This window comes from Haliotis rubra, unplaced genomic scaffold (assembly GCF_003918875.1).
Source record: "Haliotis rubra isolate DU_JTF1 unplaced genomic scaffold, ASM391887v1 Scf545, whole genome shotgun sequence".
Taxonomy (NCBI): domain Eukaryota; kingdom Metazoa; phylum Mollusca; class Gastropoda; order Lepetellida; family Haliotidae; genus Haliotis; species Haliotis rubra.
In genome coordinates this window covers 221,100-235,605 of record NW_025767241.1, presented here as the reverse complement: position 1 = coordinate 235,605, position 14,506 = coordinate 221,100, and the positions used below count along the sequence as shown (strand labels likewise).

The 14,506-nt window shown below is 39.5% G+C and overlaps 1 protein-coding gene across 6 annotated transcripts in view; it reads right to left on the bottom strand.

Annotated features, from left to right (window-relative positions):
- LOC124253579 (hemicentin-1-like) overlaps positions 1-14,506 on the bottom strand; it is a 143,390-nt gene that overhangs the window by 114,829 nt on the left and 14,055 nt on the right. For 4 of the 6 annotated variants that reach the window (XM_046687386.1, XM_046687385.1, XM_046687380.1 and 1 more), the window contains 2 exons: positions 11,502-11,828; positions 1,737-1,994 (listed from right to left, as the gene is read on the bottom strand). In XM_046687386.1, coding sequence (XP_046543342.1) covers positions 1,737-1,994; positions 11,502-11,828 — 585 coding nt within the window. The remainder of the gene's footprint in view (positions 1-1,736; positions 1,995-11,501; positions 11,829-14,506) is intronic. The other 2 variants (XM_046687384.1, XM_046687383.1) reach the window with 2 other exon arrangements.

Sequence of the window (14,506 nt, the reverse complement as noted above, 5' to 3'; positions counted from 1 at the left end):
CAACGACCTCTCTACTGGCCAATGTGGCAGCATCCTCTGCTGGTTGCCGGGTCACGTCGGCATAGCAGGTAACACTAAGGCCGATGCTGCAGCAAAAGCAGCTCTTGACAAGCCCTTATCTCCACTGCTAATCCCGTACAGTGATTTCAAACCCATTATCAAAAGCTATACTTGGTCCCTGATGCAAAAAAAGGTGGGACACTCAAGTAGGAAGAAATAAACTATATGAATTGAAAAATTGGTTATACCTACTTGGGTTGTCAGTCAAGACGTGATGAGGTAATTTTACGACGATGTCGTATTGGCCACAGTCGATTTACTCATGTCTATCTGCTGAAAACGGATGGGGATGGACCCCCCATGTGTGCCTCTTGCGATGAGGTTTTCACCATCAAGCATATTCTGCTTGAATGAATGGACTTATCGTCTGCAAGGGACTCACATTATGATGCAACAAACCTAAAAGATCTGTTCACCGTGTGAGCGCTCATCTCTTAGTGAACTACCTGAGGGAAGTTGATCTGTATCATAAATTGTAACTGTGAAATGTGACTAACAAATTGCCTGCCTTTAAATTTGATATGTTTTTTAAATAAAACTCATTCCGAGTATGTACTTACAATGTTTATTAATGCAAACTTGTTCTCGTCACTATATGGCTGGAATAATGCCGATTTGATGCAAAACCCAGCTCAACTAAACTCAACTCAACTGAAAATCATCATTTTTACACGCCTAGGAGGAAGTGGTCCCGTACCATCATTGTACTACTCCTTCCCCGGATACCAACAGTCCGTCTAGACCTCGACGCGTTGGAGAGTTGCTAAGACCCCCTATAAAGGAAACTCCACTCGCCACATTGAGGTCTAGAAATCACCTACTTGGCTGTATTGAAGATGAAAAGTGTCACTGTCCGCAGAAAAATAGTTCAGAAGCTTTCTTCCCCTTTACTTTAACATAGGTAATAGAACCCCCATGATAATACTACTATTGTAGTTGGGGAGGAGGTCGTCTTACACGTGGGATTGCACAAAACATGGCAATATACAGTCCCTAACAAAAAGATGCCAGTAAATTCTACACAATGGCAGAAGATTCTTGCTCCTTGTAGCGCCTTTCAGATAACCCTGTCTAAATCTAGTACATGTCTCAATATAGTCTTCTGCCCCTCCCTGACTCTACATGCACAATATATAACAATGTGATGCCTCATAATATTCAAGCTTTAATGAAGCATCAAGCATAATAATTTCAGCACTGGAGACAACAGGTAAGTCACATAATAGTTTTGACACTTCCTTTCAGGACCCATGAAGATCTTGGTCAGCATTGGTCTTCAGTAACCCATGCTTATCATAAGAGGCTATTAACGGCATCATGTTGTCAGGCTCGCTGTTGACTCATGTCATCGTATCCCAATTGCATATTGATGCTGAAGCTTTTGATCACTGGATTGTCTGATCCAGATTAAAGTATTTACAGACCGGCATCATATAGCTGAAATACTGCTGAGTGCATTCATCATTTCCCAATCGATGATCATGACATCAGTCACAGGATTGTCTGGTCCATACCCGATTATTTACAGACATGAATGTTGGAATATTGCTGAACAAATCTGATGTCAAATTGTGAAGCTTTTTTAACATTCAGGTGTTTGGAAAATGTTGAAATCCCACAGTGGTTTTCAGTCTGGGTTTAAAGATAACTTATTCTCACACAAAAGATATTCTTACCCTGCACATTGATGTTAACCTGAGCTGTGTCTGACAGTCCTGCAGTGTTGGAGGCAGTACAGATGTACTCTCCTCCCTGAGTCCTGGTGATAGGTCTGTCAAGTACAGCCCCATCCTTGCTGTAACCACCTGGACCTGTCCACCTGTAGCTTGTTGTTGAAGGGTTGCCTGGTGTGATGTTACTGCTACAGTCGATGTTGGGACTGGTGTTCTCTGTCACATCCTTGTTGCTCGGGACGGAGGTGATCACCGGGGCGTCTAATGGAGACAAGTGAAATATATGTTATGTGGAAGTGTAATTAACCATAAACTCTGAAGTTACCAGAGTGAGTAAGGTGGTTTAGTTATACACTGCTTTTATCAATACTCCACCAATATCATGGTGGTGGACACCAGAAATGGGCTTCACACATTGTACCCATGTGGGGAATCCAACTTTATAGTTGAGTTGAGTTGAGTTGGGCTTTACGTGACAAGTGAATGCATTAACCCCTAGGCTTCCCTACCGCCTCAAGATACAAGTATTCTGACCAACAGCTGTGCAGAATTAATCTTTTGACGTAGGTGTCCTTAGTGCTATAATTACTTCTGTTAAAGCCATCAATGTATTTGCACTGATATTGAATGGTTTCACACAACATCCTATTCAGGACGGAATATTGTTTCAACTTGGAAATCGACAAAGGCAAAGCCATTTCCATATTCATAAATAAAAGCAGGGTCAATGTTTGGTATTTGTATATCTTGTCCTTCCTAACACTGAAATTGTTAGTCAAGAAAAACAAGGAAAAGAATAAACAGTTATTCATCAAGATATGGATAACAACTTCTTGAGTTATTTTCACAACACCGGGCTACTTCTTGCCCCTTCTTCAGGTGGATAATGATATAGTGAACAGTACAGTGTGTTTGTGTGTACTATGTATATCTATAGTTTTGACAGTCTGAGTTCTTCATTGAGTGCAACCATAAATTAATGATAAAAATGACGTGGGCAAACTGAAATTTCACTCGCGATAAAAAATCATCAGTAACGGGTTAAGCCATCATTTGCATCGAATACAGCTACACATTTGTCAATGTGTGCGTGTGTGTGTGTTTGCCGTAGACAGAGGTTTGGATAGTGTTGGACAGTGTTGCCAGCGTCGTGTTGACCAGAACGTCAAGGAAAGGAAGTTTTGAGTTGTTTTCACTGACGAATACATTCACTTTGACTCCAAACACCCTCTCAGAACTAAAACTGGCATAATTTCTACCCTGAACCACATTTTCATCCAGCTTATGCTTGCAGAGGGCGGGAGCCAATGACCTGTAACAGTGTTGGGTCATAAAGGTCAACGTTCGTCAATGTAGGTCAGCTATGCACGTGACAGGTATGAAGAGGTGTCACAGGTCGTGAATAGGGTAAGGTGGGTGCCAACTGTTAACCATCATACGGAGTTTGTTTCTCTGAGTTGTTCAACATTAACCACAAAACCCATTAGTGAGAATTATTCTGTAGGTTAAAATCTTTAAATTTTGCAAATACCCGTCGAATGACATCTCTGATGACCCTGATGTCAAAAGAATCTAACTTTGGATGCCTACCTTTTTGTACAAGGTTTTGTTTATTGGTTGTTGGTTTATTTTTCACAATTTTTAGCACGATGTTCTTTTCATGCCAAGAGTAAAAATTGTAGTTTCATGTAATCCGACACCTTATAAATCGGTTTGCTACGTTTGCTCTCTTTTTAAAAAAACATTCAACACATTTCTAATTAAACGTTTAGCATCATCTGAATAAGCTTTCTCTCTGACTTCTTGAACTAATCCCCTCCCCTAACTAGCTATCCCCACCCCACAGGTATTCATGTTCATCATGCTTTTATTTTGCCCCGGCTTGTCACATCTAGTCTAGGGGTTGTTCAAGGTTGCAGGCCAACGGGCACAATCACACCAACAACGAAAAATTAAACCCCAAGGGTGTGATCTACAAAATAGACTGCAACTGTGGACAATCATATATTGGTGAAACGTCTAGACCAATCAACACCAGGGTTAAAGAACTCCAGGTGTCTACAAACAAATCGGACAAGAAATCAGCTATCTCTGAACATATACAGAACAACCTCAATCATCAAATCAACTGGACAGGGTACACAACACTGGCAGGCAACCAACCTGACTTCACGAAACAAAATTAACCGAAGCCATCCACATGAAACGACAACGCCCATGATCAATAGAGACCAAGATTATTTCATCCCCTCTGCGTACGATGAACTCATCAACCAACCTTAACTGGTTGAACTTATTGAGAATTTAAAGATTGTAATTTTTTTTTTCACTAATTATTCACGTATTAAATGTGAATATTAGCAGAACACAACTCCAGATTCAAAGACATGTGAACAGTTAGTAATTTGTCAAGTCACCATGGGCAGCACAGTTCCTCTATCAATCATATCCAGCCTTAAGTTTTCTAAACTCCTTCGTTTGTTTTTAGAAACAAAACCAAGCCCCCTCCTGTCACCGATAGTCAATTTTCTTGGCCTACCTGCGCCTCCCTGGTGCTCAGTGCCATATCCATTTGCAATATTTTTCAAAACACGATAAACAGTGGACAAAGGGATGCCTGTTCTACTTGAAATCATTTTTGCTGATCTGAGGTCCTTGTTATAAGACTCTAAAATCAACTTCCTCTTCTCTAAATCATCCATACTGAGGATCACTGAAAATGTCATCTGCTAGCAAGTAAACAAAGGGGGATAACTCTTCACAAACTAATGAAAAAGAATTAACGGAGCTGTCTCTCTTGAATGAAACCAAGCACTTGATAGCTGGTCAAGGTTGTTTATACTAGAAATCCAGTATATTCCTAAAATTCTCAATAATTTCTTGTCAAACACCTGTAAACCCCACTGGCTTCTACATACAATCCCTTGTCATCACATTGTTACCTATTCACGTCCTTGTTGGTTTAGTTAATTATTTACTGTATATATAGTCCCCTGTTTTCTACCTTACCCATACTTGCTTGACAACGAAAGAAGAATCTGTATTGAAACGTCGCATCTACCGAATAAAGAAGTTGTTTGTCTTAATATTACTCTCCAACTTCTAAACAATGCCACTCAGAGAAACTCCCGATATACTAACACAGAACTTGTGATGGGTTCCTTCATCACTATAATATACTCACACTGTAGATCCACACTGATGGTGTTGACACCACAGACATGTCCAGTTATCATCACTATCATACACTCACACTGTACATCCACATTGATGGGGTTGACACCACAGACATGTCCAGTTATCATCACTATAATATACTCACACTCTACATCCACACTGATGGTGTTGATACCACAGACATGTCCAGTTATCATCACTATAATATACTCACACTGTACATTCACACTGATGGTGTTACTGTTGACACCACAGACATGTCCAGTCATCATCACTATAATATACTCACACTGTACATCCACACTGATGGTGTTACTGTTGACACCACAGACTATCATCACTATAATATACTCACACTGTACATCTACACTGATGGTGTTACTGTTGATACCACAGACATGTCCAGTTATCATCACAATAATATACTCACACTGTACATCCACACTGGTGATGTTACTGTTGATACCACAGACTATCATCACTATAATATACTCACACTGTACATCTACACTGATGGTGTTACTGTTGATACGACAGACATGTCCAGTTATCATCACTATAATATACTCACACTGTACATCCATAGTGATGGTGTTGATACCAGAGACATGTCCAGTTATCATCACTATAATATACTCACACTGTACATCCACACTGATGATGTTGACACCAGAGACATGTCCAGTTATCATCACTATAATATACTCACACTGTACATCTACACTGATGGTGTTGACACCAGAGACATGTCAAGTTATCATCACTATAATATACTCACACTGTACATCCACACTGATGGTGTTACTGTTGATACCACAGACATGTCCAGTTATCATCACTATAATATACTCACACTGTACATCTACACTGATGGTGTTGACACCAGAGACATGTCCAGTTATCATCACTATAATATACTCACACTGTACATCCACACTGATGGTGTTACTGTTGATACCACAGACATGTCCAGTTATCATCACTATAATATACTCACACTGTACATCCATAGTGATGGTGTTGATACCACAGACATGTCCAGTTATCATCACTATAATATACTCACACTGTACATCCACACTGTTGGTGTTACTGTTGACACCACAGACATGTCCAGTTATCATCACTCTAATATACTCACACTGTACATCCACACTGATGGTGTTACTGTTGATACCACAGACATGTCTAGTTATCATCACTATAATATACTCACACTGTACATCCACACTGATGGTGTTACTGTTGATACCATAGACATGTCCAGTTATCATCACTATAATATACTCACACTGTACATCCATAGTGATGGTGTTGATACCACAGACATGTCCAGTTATCATCACTATAATATACTCACACTGTACATCCACACTGTTGGTGTTACTGTTGACACCACAGACATGTCCAGTTATCATCACCCAAATATACTCACACTGTACATCCACACTGATGGTGTTACTGTTGATACCACAGACATGTCTAGTTATCATCACTATAATATACTTACACTGTACATCCACACTGATGGTGTTACTGTTGACACCACAGACATGTCCAGTCATCATCACTATAATATACTCACACTGTACATCCACACTGATGGTGTTACTGTTGACACCACAGACTATCATCACTATAATATACTCACACTGTACATCTACACTGATGGTGTTACTGTTGATACCACAGACATGTCCAGTTATCATCACTATAATATACTCACACTGTACATCCACACTGGTGATGTTACTGTTGATACCACAGACTATCATCACTATAATATACTCACACTGTACATCCACACTGACGATGTAACTGTTGATACCACAGACATGTCCAGTTATCATCACTATAATATACTCACACTGTACATCTACACTGATGGTGTTACTGTTGATACCACAGACATGTCCAGTTATCACCACTATAATATACTAACACTGTACATCTACACTGATGGTGTTACTATTGATACCACAGACATGTCCAGTTATCATCACTATAATATACTCACACTGTACATCTACACTGATGGTGTTACTGTTGATACCACAGACATGTCCAGTTATCATCACTATAATATACTCACACTGTACATCCACACTGATGGTGTTACTGTTGACCCCACAGACATGTCCAGTTATCATCACTATAATATACTGACACTGTACATCCACACTGTTGGTGTTACTGTTGATACCACAGACATGTCCAGTTATCATCACTATAATATACTCACACTGTACATCCACACTGATGGTGTTACTGTTGATACCATAGACATGTCCAGTTATCATCACTATAATATACTCACACTGTACATCCATAGTGATGTCCAGTTATCATCAATATAATATACTCACACTGTACATCTACACTGATGGTGTTACTGTTGACCCCACAGGCATGTCTAGTTATCATCACTATAATATACTCACACTGTACATCCACACTGATGGTGTTACTGTTGACACCACAGAAATGTTCAGTTATCATCACTATAATATACTCACACTGTACATCTACACTGACGGTGTTCAAAGCAGAGATTTGTCCAGTTATCATCACTATAATATACTCACACTGTACATTCAGACTGATGGTGTTGACACCACAGACATGTCCAGTTATCATGACTATAATATACTCACACTGTACATCCACACTGATAGTGTTACTGTTGATACCACAGACATGTCCAGTTATCATCACTATAATATACTCACACTGTACATCCACACTGATGGTGTTGACACCAGAGACATGTCCAGTTATCATCACTATAATATACTCACACTGTACATCTACACTGATGGTGTTGACACCAGAGACATGTCCAGTTATCATCACTATAATATACTCACACTGTACATCCACACTGATGGTGTTACTGTTGATACCACAGACATGTCCAGTTATCATCACTATAATATACTTACACTGTACATCCACACTGATGGTGTTACTGTTGACACCACAGACATGTCCAGTCATCATCACTATAATATACTCACACTGTACATCCACACTGATGGTGTTACTGTTGACACCACAGACTATCATCACTATAATATACTCACACTGTACATCTACACTGATGGTGTTACTGTTGATACCACAGACATGTCCAGTTATCATCACTATAATATACTCACACTGTACATCCATAGTGATGGTGTTGATACCACAGACATGTCCAGTTATCATCACTATAATATACTCACACTGTACATCCACACTGATGGTGTTGACACCAGAGACATGTCCAGTTATCATCACTATAATATACTCACACTGTACATCTACACTGATGGTGTTGACACCAGAGACATGTCCAGTTATCATCACTATAATATACTCACACTGTACATCCACACTGATGGTGTTACTGTTGATACCACAGACATGTCCAGTTATCATCACTATAATATACTCACACTGTACATCTACACTGATGGTGTTGACACCAGAGAAATGTCCAGTTATCATCACTATAATATACTCACACTGTACATCCACACTGATGGTGTTACTGTTGATACCACAGACATGTCCAGTTGGTTTGACCTCATATCGCCTACACCACTATTTCGCCTACAGCTTATATAAACATCCTGTCAAATCCCATCTACCCTGTTCAGGGAATGGATGGCCCTATTCCACTGCAGTTTCATCGAATGCAACTAAATGGGAGAGAAGACTATTGAGAAGTTACTATTGATACATGATTTGTTTTAAGTATACAGTGAAGGATATTAGTGAAGGGGGTTATGCTTACCCCTGGGTGAGATAATCCCATTGTTTTGATTAGAATTAATACTTCAAAAGATTTATCTTATAAAAGTAAAAAGATTATAATTAGGTCTGTTGTGGTTGCAATGGTCGCAGCAGCACCATCGGAGACCACGTAGTGTCCTCCACTATTCACAGCCACCCACCCTTTGAGAATGGAGAACACATCCGACTCGTCGCCCGTGTAAAAGAGCGTGTAAAGACTGACATCTCACCGGTGCTGCAGATCTACAACAACGAGCTCGACCTCCTTGATGAAGATGATGCCGCAACTGCACCCACGTACTCTAATATTCAGGCCGCACTGTACAGACACAGAGCCAAGTCCATCCCACCACTGCCTGAGAGCAGGGCTGGCGTCACTCTAGAAGGAATATGGACCCAGACCGATGATGGCCGAGAGTTCCTCTGTGTAGACGACGGTGAAGATGACAGACTTTGCTGTTTGCTACAACCGAGATGCTGGAATTATTGAGCCATCGCTGACATTCTCTTTATGTATGGTACATTCTTTGTGTGTCCTAACCTGTGGCTACAAGTGTACATCATTCATTGTCTGGTGAATGGTAAAATGTTTCCTGTCGCTTTTATGCGTTGCTTCCCAACAAGACCAAGCGGACGATGTTAGGCTTTTCACTTTGCTGAAGGATATTGTTGTGAGACGACTTGGCATCGAACTTTCACCAGAAATATTCCAGATCGACTATGAAGCAGCAGTTATCAGTGCTATTAGTGAAGTCTTCCCGACAGGTCCGTCCCGAGGTTGCCTATTCCATTATTCTCAAGCTTTGTGGCCAAGTTTTGGAGAGGGACTGTCTCACGACTACATGAACAACCCAGCAGTCCAAGCCCACGCTCGACGAAAGCAGCTGCTTTGCCACTCCTTCCCTGAACCAGGTCCAAGATGCTTGGTTTGAAGTCATCGAGCAGTCTCCCGACGGCGACAGAGTAGCAGCCTTCAATCCACTCACGTCCACCAGCACCTGGGTTGAAGATGATGCCAAGTTCCCAGCACATCTGGAACCAGCACGAAAAAACACAGGCCCGCCGCTCAAACAACCATCTTGAGGGATTCCACTCTGGCTTGAAGAAACGCGATACCCGATCACACCCCAACATCTACCAATTCGTAGAGGAGCTCAAGAAGATCGAGAAGGCAGACAGGCACAAGACGACAGTTTGGACTTGGAGGAGCAAGGAGACCACGAGCACGTGTAGACCGTGATCGAGATCAGAGGATCGAGAGACTCAAGGTGCAGCTTTCCACCGGTGTGAAGTCTGTGATGCAGTTCCTTGATGCTGTTGGCCACATCCTCAAGCTAAACTGAGAACTCAATTCAATCAAACTCATAACTCTGTGTGCTCCTGATGACAATGAAGTGCTTTATTTATTTTAATTTAAAATCAAAGTTATTAATGTATTAAAGTAATGTGAATCACATACATTTGTTTGTTTTTCTTATCCCTTAGGCTGGTCCATTATTCCATGGGTAACATAGGCAGGAAATGGTGTGCAATGGTGCATAAAGTTGTTTTGATAAGACTGTAGGCGAATCGGTGATGTAGGCGATATGAGGACAGGCCGTCCAGTTATCATCACTATAATATACTCACACTGTACATCCATAGTGATGGTGTTGATACCACAGACATGTCCAGTTATCATCACTATAATATACTCACACTGTACATCCACACTGTTGGTGTTACTGTTGACACCACAGACATGTCCAGTTATCATCACCCTAATATACTCACACTGTACATCCACACTGATGGTGTTACTGTTGATACCACGGACATGTCCAGTTATCATCACTATAATATACCCACACTGTACATCCACACTGATGGTGTTACTGTTGATACCACAGACATGTCTAGTTATCATCACTATAATATACTCACACTGTACATCCACACTGATGGTGTTACTGTTGATACCACAGACATGTCTAGTTATCATTACTATAATATACCCACACTGTACATCCACACTGATGGTGTTACTGTTGATACCACAGACATGTCCAGTTATCATCACTATAATATACTCACACTGTACATCCATAGTGATGGTGTTGATACCACAGACATGTCCAGTTATCATCACTATAATATACTCACACTGTACATCCACACTGTTGGTGTTACTGTTGACACCACAGACATGTCTAGCTATCATCACTATAATATACTCACACTGTACATCTACACTGATGGTATTACTGTTGATACCACAGACATGTCCAGTTATCATCACTATAATATACTCACACTGTACATCCATAGTGATGGTGTTGATACCACAGACATGTCCAGTTATCATCACCCTAATATACTCACACTGTACATCCACACTGATGGTGTTACTGTTGATACCACAGACATGTCTAGCTATCATCACTATAATATACTCACACTGTACATCTACACTGATGGTATTACTGTTGATACCACAGACATGTCCAGTTATCATCACTATAATATACTCACACTGTACATCTACACTGATGGTGTTACTGTTGACACCACAGACATGTCCAGTTATCATCACTATAATATACTCACACTGTACATCCACACTGATGGTGTTACTGTTGACACCACAGACATGTCCAGTTATCATCACTATAATATACTCACACTGTACATCCACACTGATGGTGTTACTGTTGATACCACAGACATGTCTAGTTATCATCACTATAATATACTCACACTGTACATCCACACTGATGGTGTTACTGTTGATACCACAGACATGTCCTGTTATCATCACTATAATATACTCACACTGTACATCCACACTGATGGTGTTACTGATGCTGTTACTGTCCTGACATGTCCAGTTATTGCTATCATTTCTACTGACAGCTGTGATGTTTGTGTAGAATATCTTTGTCTGTCCAGTCACACATCCACATGAGTAGCCAGGATCACCAGTGAACTGTGCACAGGTTCTAGAGTTGACAATACATGGCCTGTATGGTGTTGCTCCTGCTCCCCGCTGGAAGCTCAGTGTTCCTTGTAGAGGGCCGCCTCCAGTCACTGTGCAGGTAAACTGGAAGCTGTCACCCAGTAGCACTGAAGATGAAGAACCTTGTAGTGACAGTGTCTGACCTGAAATATACATAGATAGATATAAGACATATATGTAACTGTACAGGTGGACTGTCACAATGTTGTACTGAGGATGAAGAACCTTGTAGTGTCTGACCTGAAATATACATAGATAGATGTAAGACATATATGTAACTGTACAGGTGGACTGTCACAATGTTGTACTGAGGATGAAGAACCTTGTAGTGTCTGACCTGAAATATACATAGATGTAAGACATATATGTAACTGTACAGTTGGACTATCACAATGTTGTACTGAGGATGAAGAACCTTGTAGTGTCTGACCTGAAATATACATAGATATAAGACATATATGTAACTGTACAGGTGGACTGTCACAATCCTGTACAGAGAATAATGAACCTTGTAGTGACAGTGTGTGACCTGAAATATACATAGATAGATGTAAGACATATATGTAACTGTACAGGTGGACTGTCACAATCCTGTGCTGAGGATGAAGAATCTTGAGGTGACACAGACTCACCTGCAATACACACACATAGACAGCTATATCAGATTAGACAAGACAATGTTTTGAGTGTAGCGGCCACTGCCACAGAATTTAGCAGTTATATTTCTTAACGCTGACATTAACAGATACTGACAGAAGGAGGATGCAATTAAGTAGACAAAATACATGCATGGACATTTACAAAAATATAACTCAGGCACACGTCATTAATTGTTCTAATAGAAATGTAATTTGTTAAGTAAATATAAGCCTATTCGATGACAGAAAACTTATTTCGTATGTTGTGCACATTACCTGGATGTAGGGAGAGATCACGTATTGCTTGAGTGTTTATTCTGCATATAAATCAGCTTACTGCTCTCCCATTTGGTATATATTTTCTAACACACTTAGTCTCTACTAGAGTACATACAATAACTTCATCTTTTGTTTATATTCTGCCATTAAGCTGACACTGAGGACATAATCTTAGATGATATGGTACATTAGCATATCTTACTGTCTCTGTTATAAGTCTAAAATCTGAATCTTGTAAAGCATATTCTCAGAAATATATCAATGCACAGATATTTGTGTCTCATATAGAACATAGTTGGAACTTTCATAAGAAGGGTGTAACATAGAATACCAATTTTGCTTGAGACTATACAAAAATCTTGTTTCAAATAATCTGATGAAAGTGTAAACATACCTAAGATCCTGGCTTATCAATACAAAACCAGATCAAAATCGAAATAGAACATGTTTCTTTTGCATAGCGAATTTGACTCTACAAGTATTGTAAAGAAACTTAACATAAAATAGTGTTGTGAGGTAGCCACTTTCTCAAGAGGAATTAATCTATCTCAGTATGTAACAGTCCGGTCCGAAGAAGACCTCTATCACATCCATGCATGTTTACTGAATATCAGTAAGTATTTGAACATTTTTATCTGAACATTTTCAGCAGTTTCATAGTATTTTGTTTACCAAAGTTCTGACGCATAGCACAGTATTTGTGTAACCACTGCATCAAGAATCCTGAAAAGGTCAGTACATTCAATATAATCTACTCTCTTTTGTTACCTTTAATGCCAGAAGGACTTTACTTGCTTGTGATGCAAGGCATGATTGTGCTGTAGTCAAAATGAGTATGGATGTAAATACTAAACATAAATTTCTATAAATGTAATTAAAAAACCACAATCATCATCAGCAAACAAACATAAGAGCAAATAGTTTTGTTCATCAGGAGATACAAAAATACCGTGACCATCATATTCCTTCTTTATGTTAACATTTTGATCCTCAAAGATGATAAACAACTGTGGACTCAAGACAAATAGTACCAACATTACCAATGAAGTACTTAGACAATCCATTTGAAGTTCTTACAGAGGCTGACAGCTCCGAATACATGATGAAATATTATTGATGAAAGTATTCCAAACAAACAAGCAAAAATTGTTTTATCTCCAATAAACATCAGGCTGGCAATACGCACACAAACTTTTCCAAAGAGTGTATTCGAGTATCTCCCAGTCTCTTTATGTAAACTAAAGTCATTACATCTGAATCCTGCTAATAAACGTTTAAAAGAAGTATTTATTATGAATGAAAGATATCAGCAATAATTACATATCTTGTTTTGGACATTGTCTTTTGTGTGAAAGTATGATGTTAACAATAGCAAAGAATGGGAAGAATAACTGCATCATCAAATAGTGCAGTGAGATCAGATCTTCAACCACATTGTTCTGTGGAAGGAAGATATAGACAAAACTGCCAAAACAGCCACAACAGCCAAACCTGCCTGTGATATAAACAAAGTTGAGCCTTACTCCATGAGAGTCTGGGACAAACACACTGCCTAAACACCTATAGAATGGTAAAACATGCTTCAGTTCTATATCAATTTTCATAACTACTACAAGAATGTCTTAGTTATATACTGAACCGATAAAGAAATGCCACACCAACAGACGTTTCTTAAAGCACACACTTCAGTTCACTCAAATTAACCCATGGTCCTTAGTATGGTGATCTACCTTCAGGTGTTGGCAATTTATAGCCTGTTTTCATATTGTATTGTCATGCTTGGTTGAAATACTTGAGATAGTTTTATATATATATATATATTACTGTCCTTTGTTGACAGGTGTTTATAATTTACTTTTAATTATAATAAATCTATAACTTGATTTACTCACGATAGGACTGAA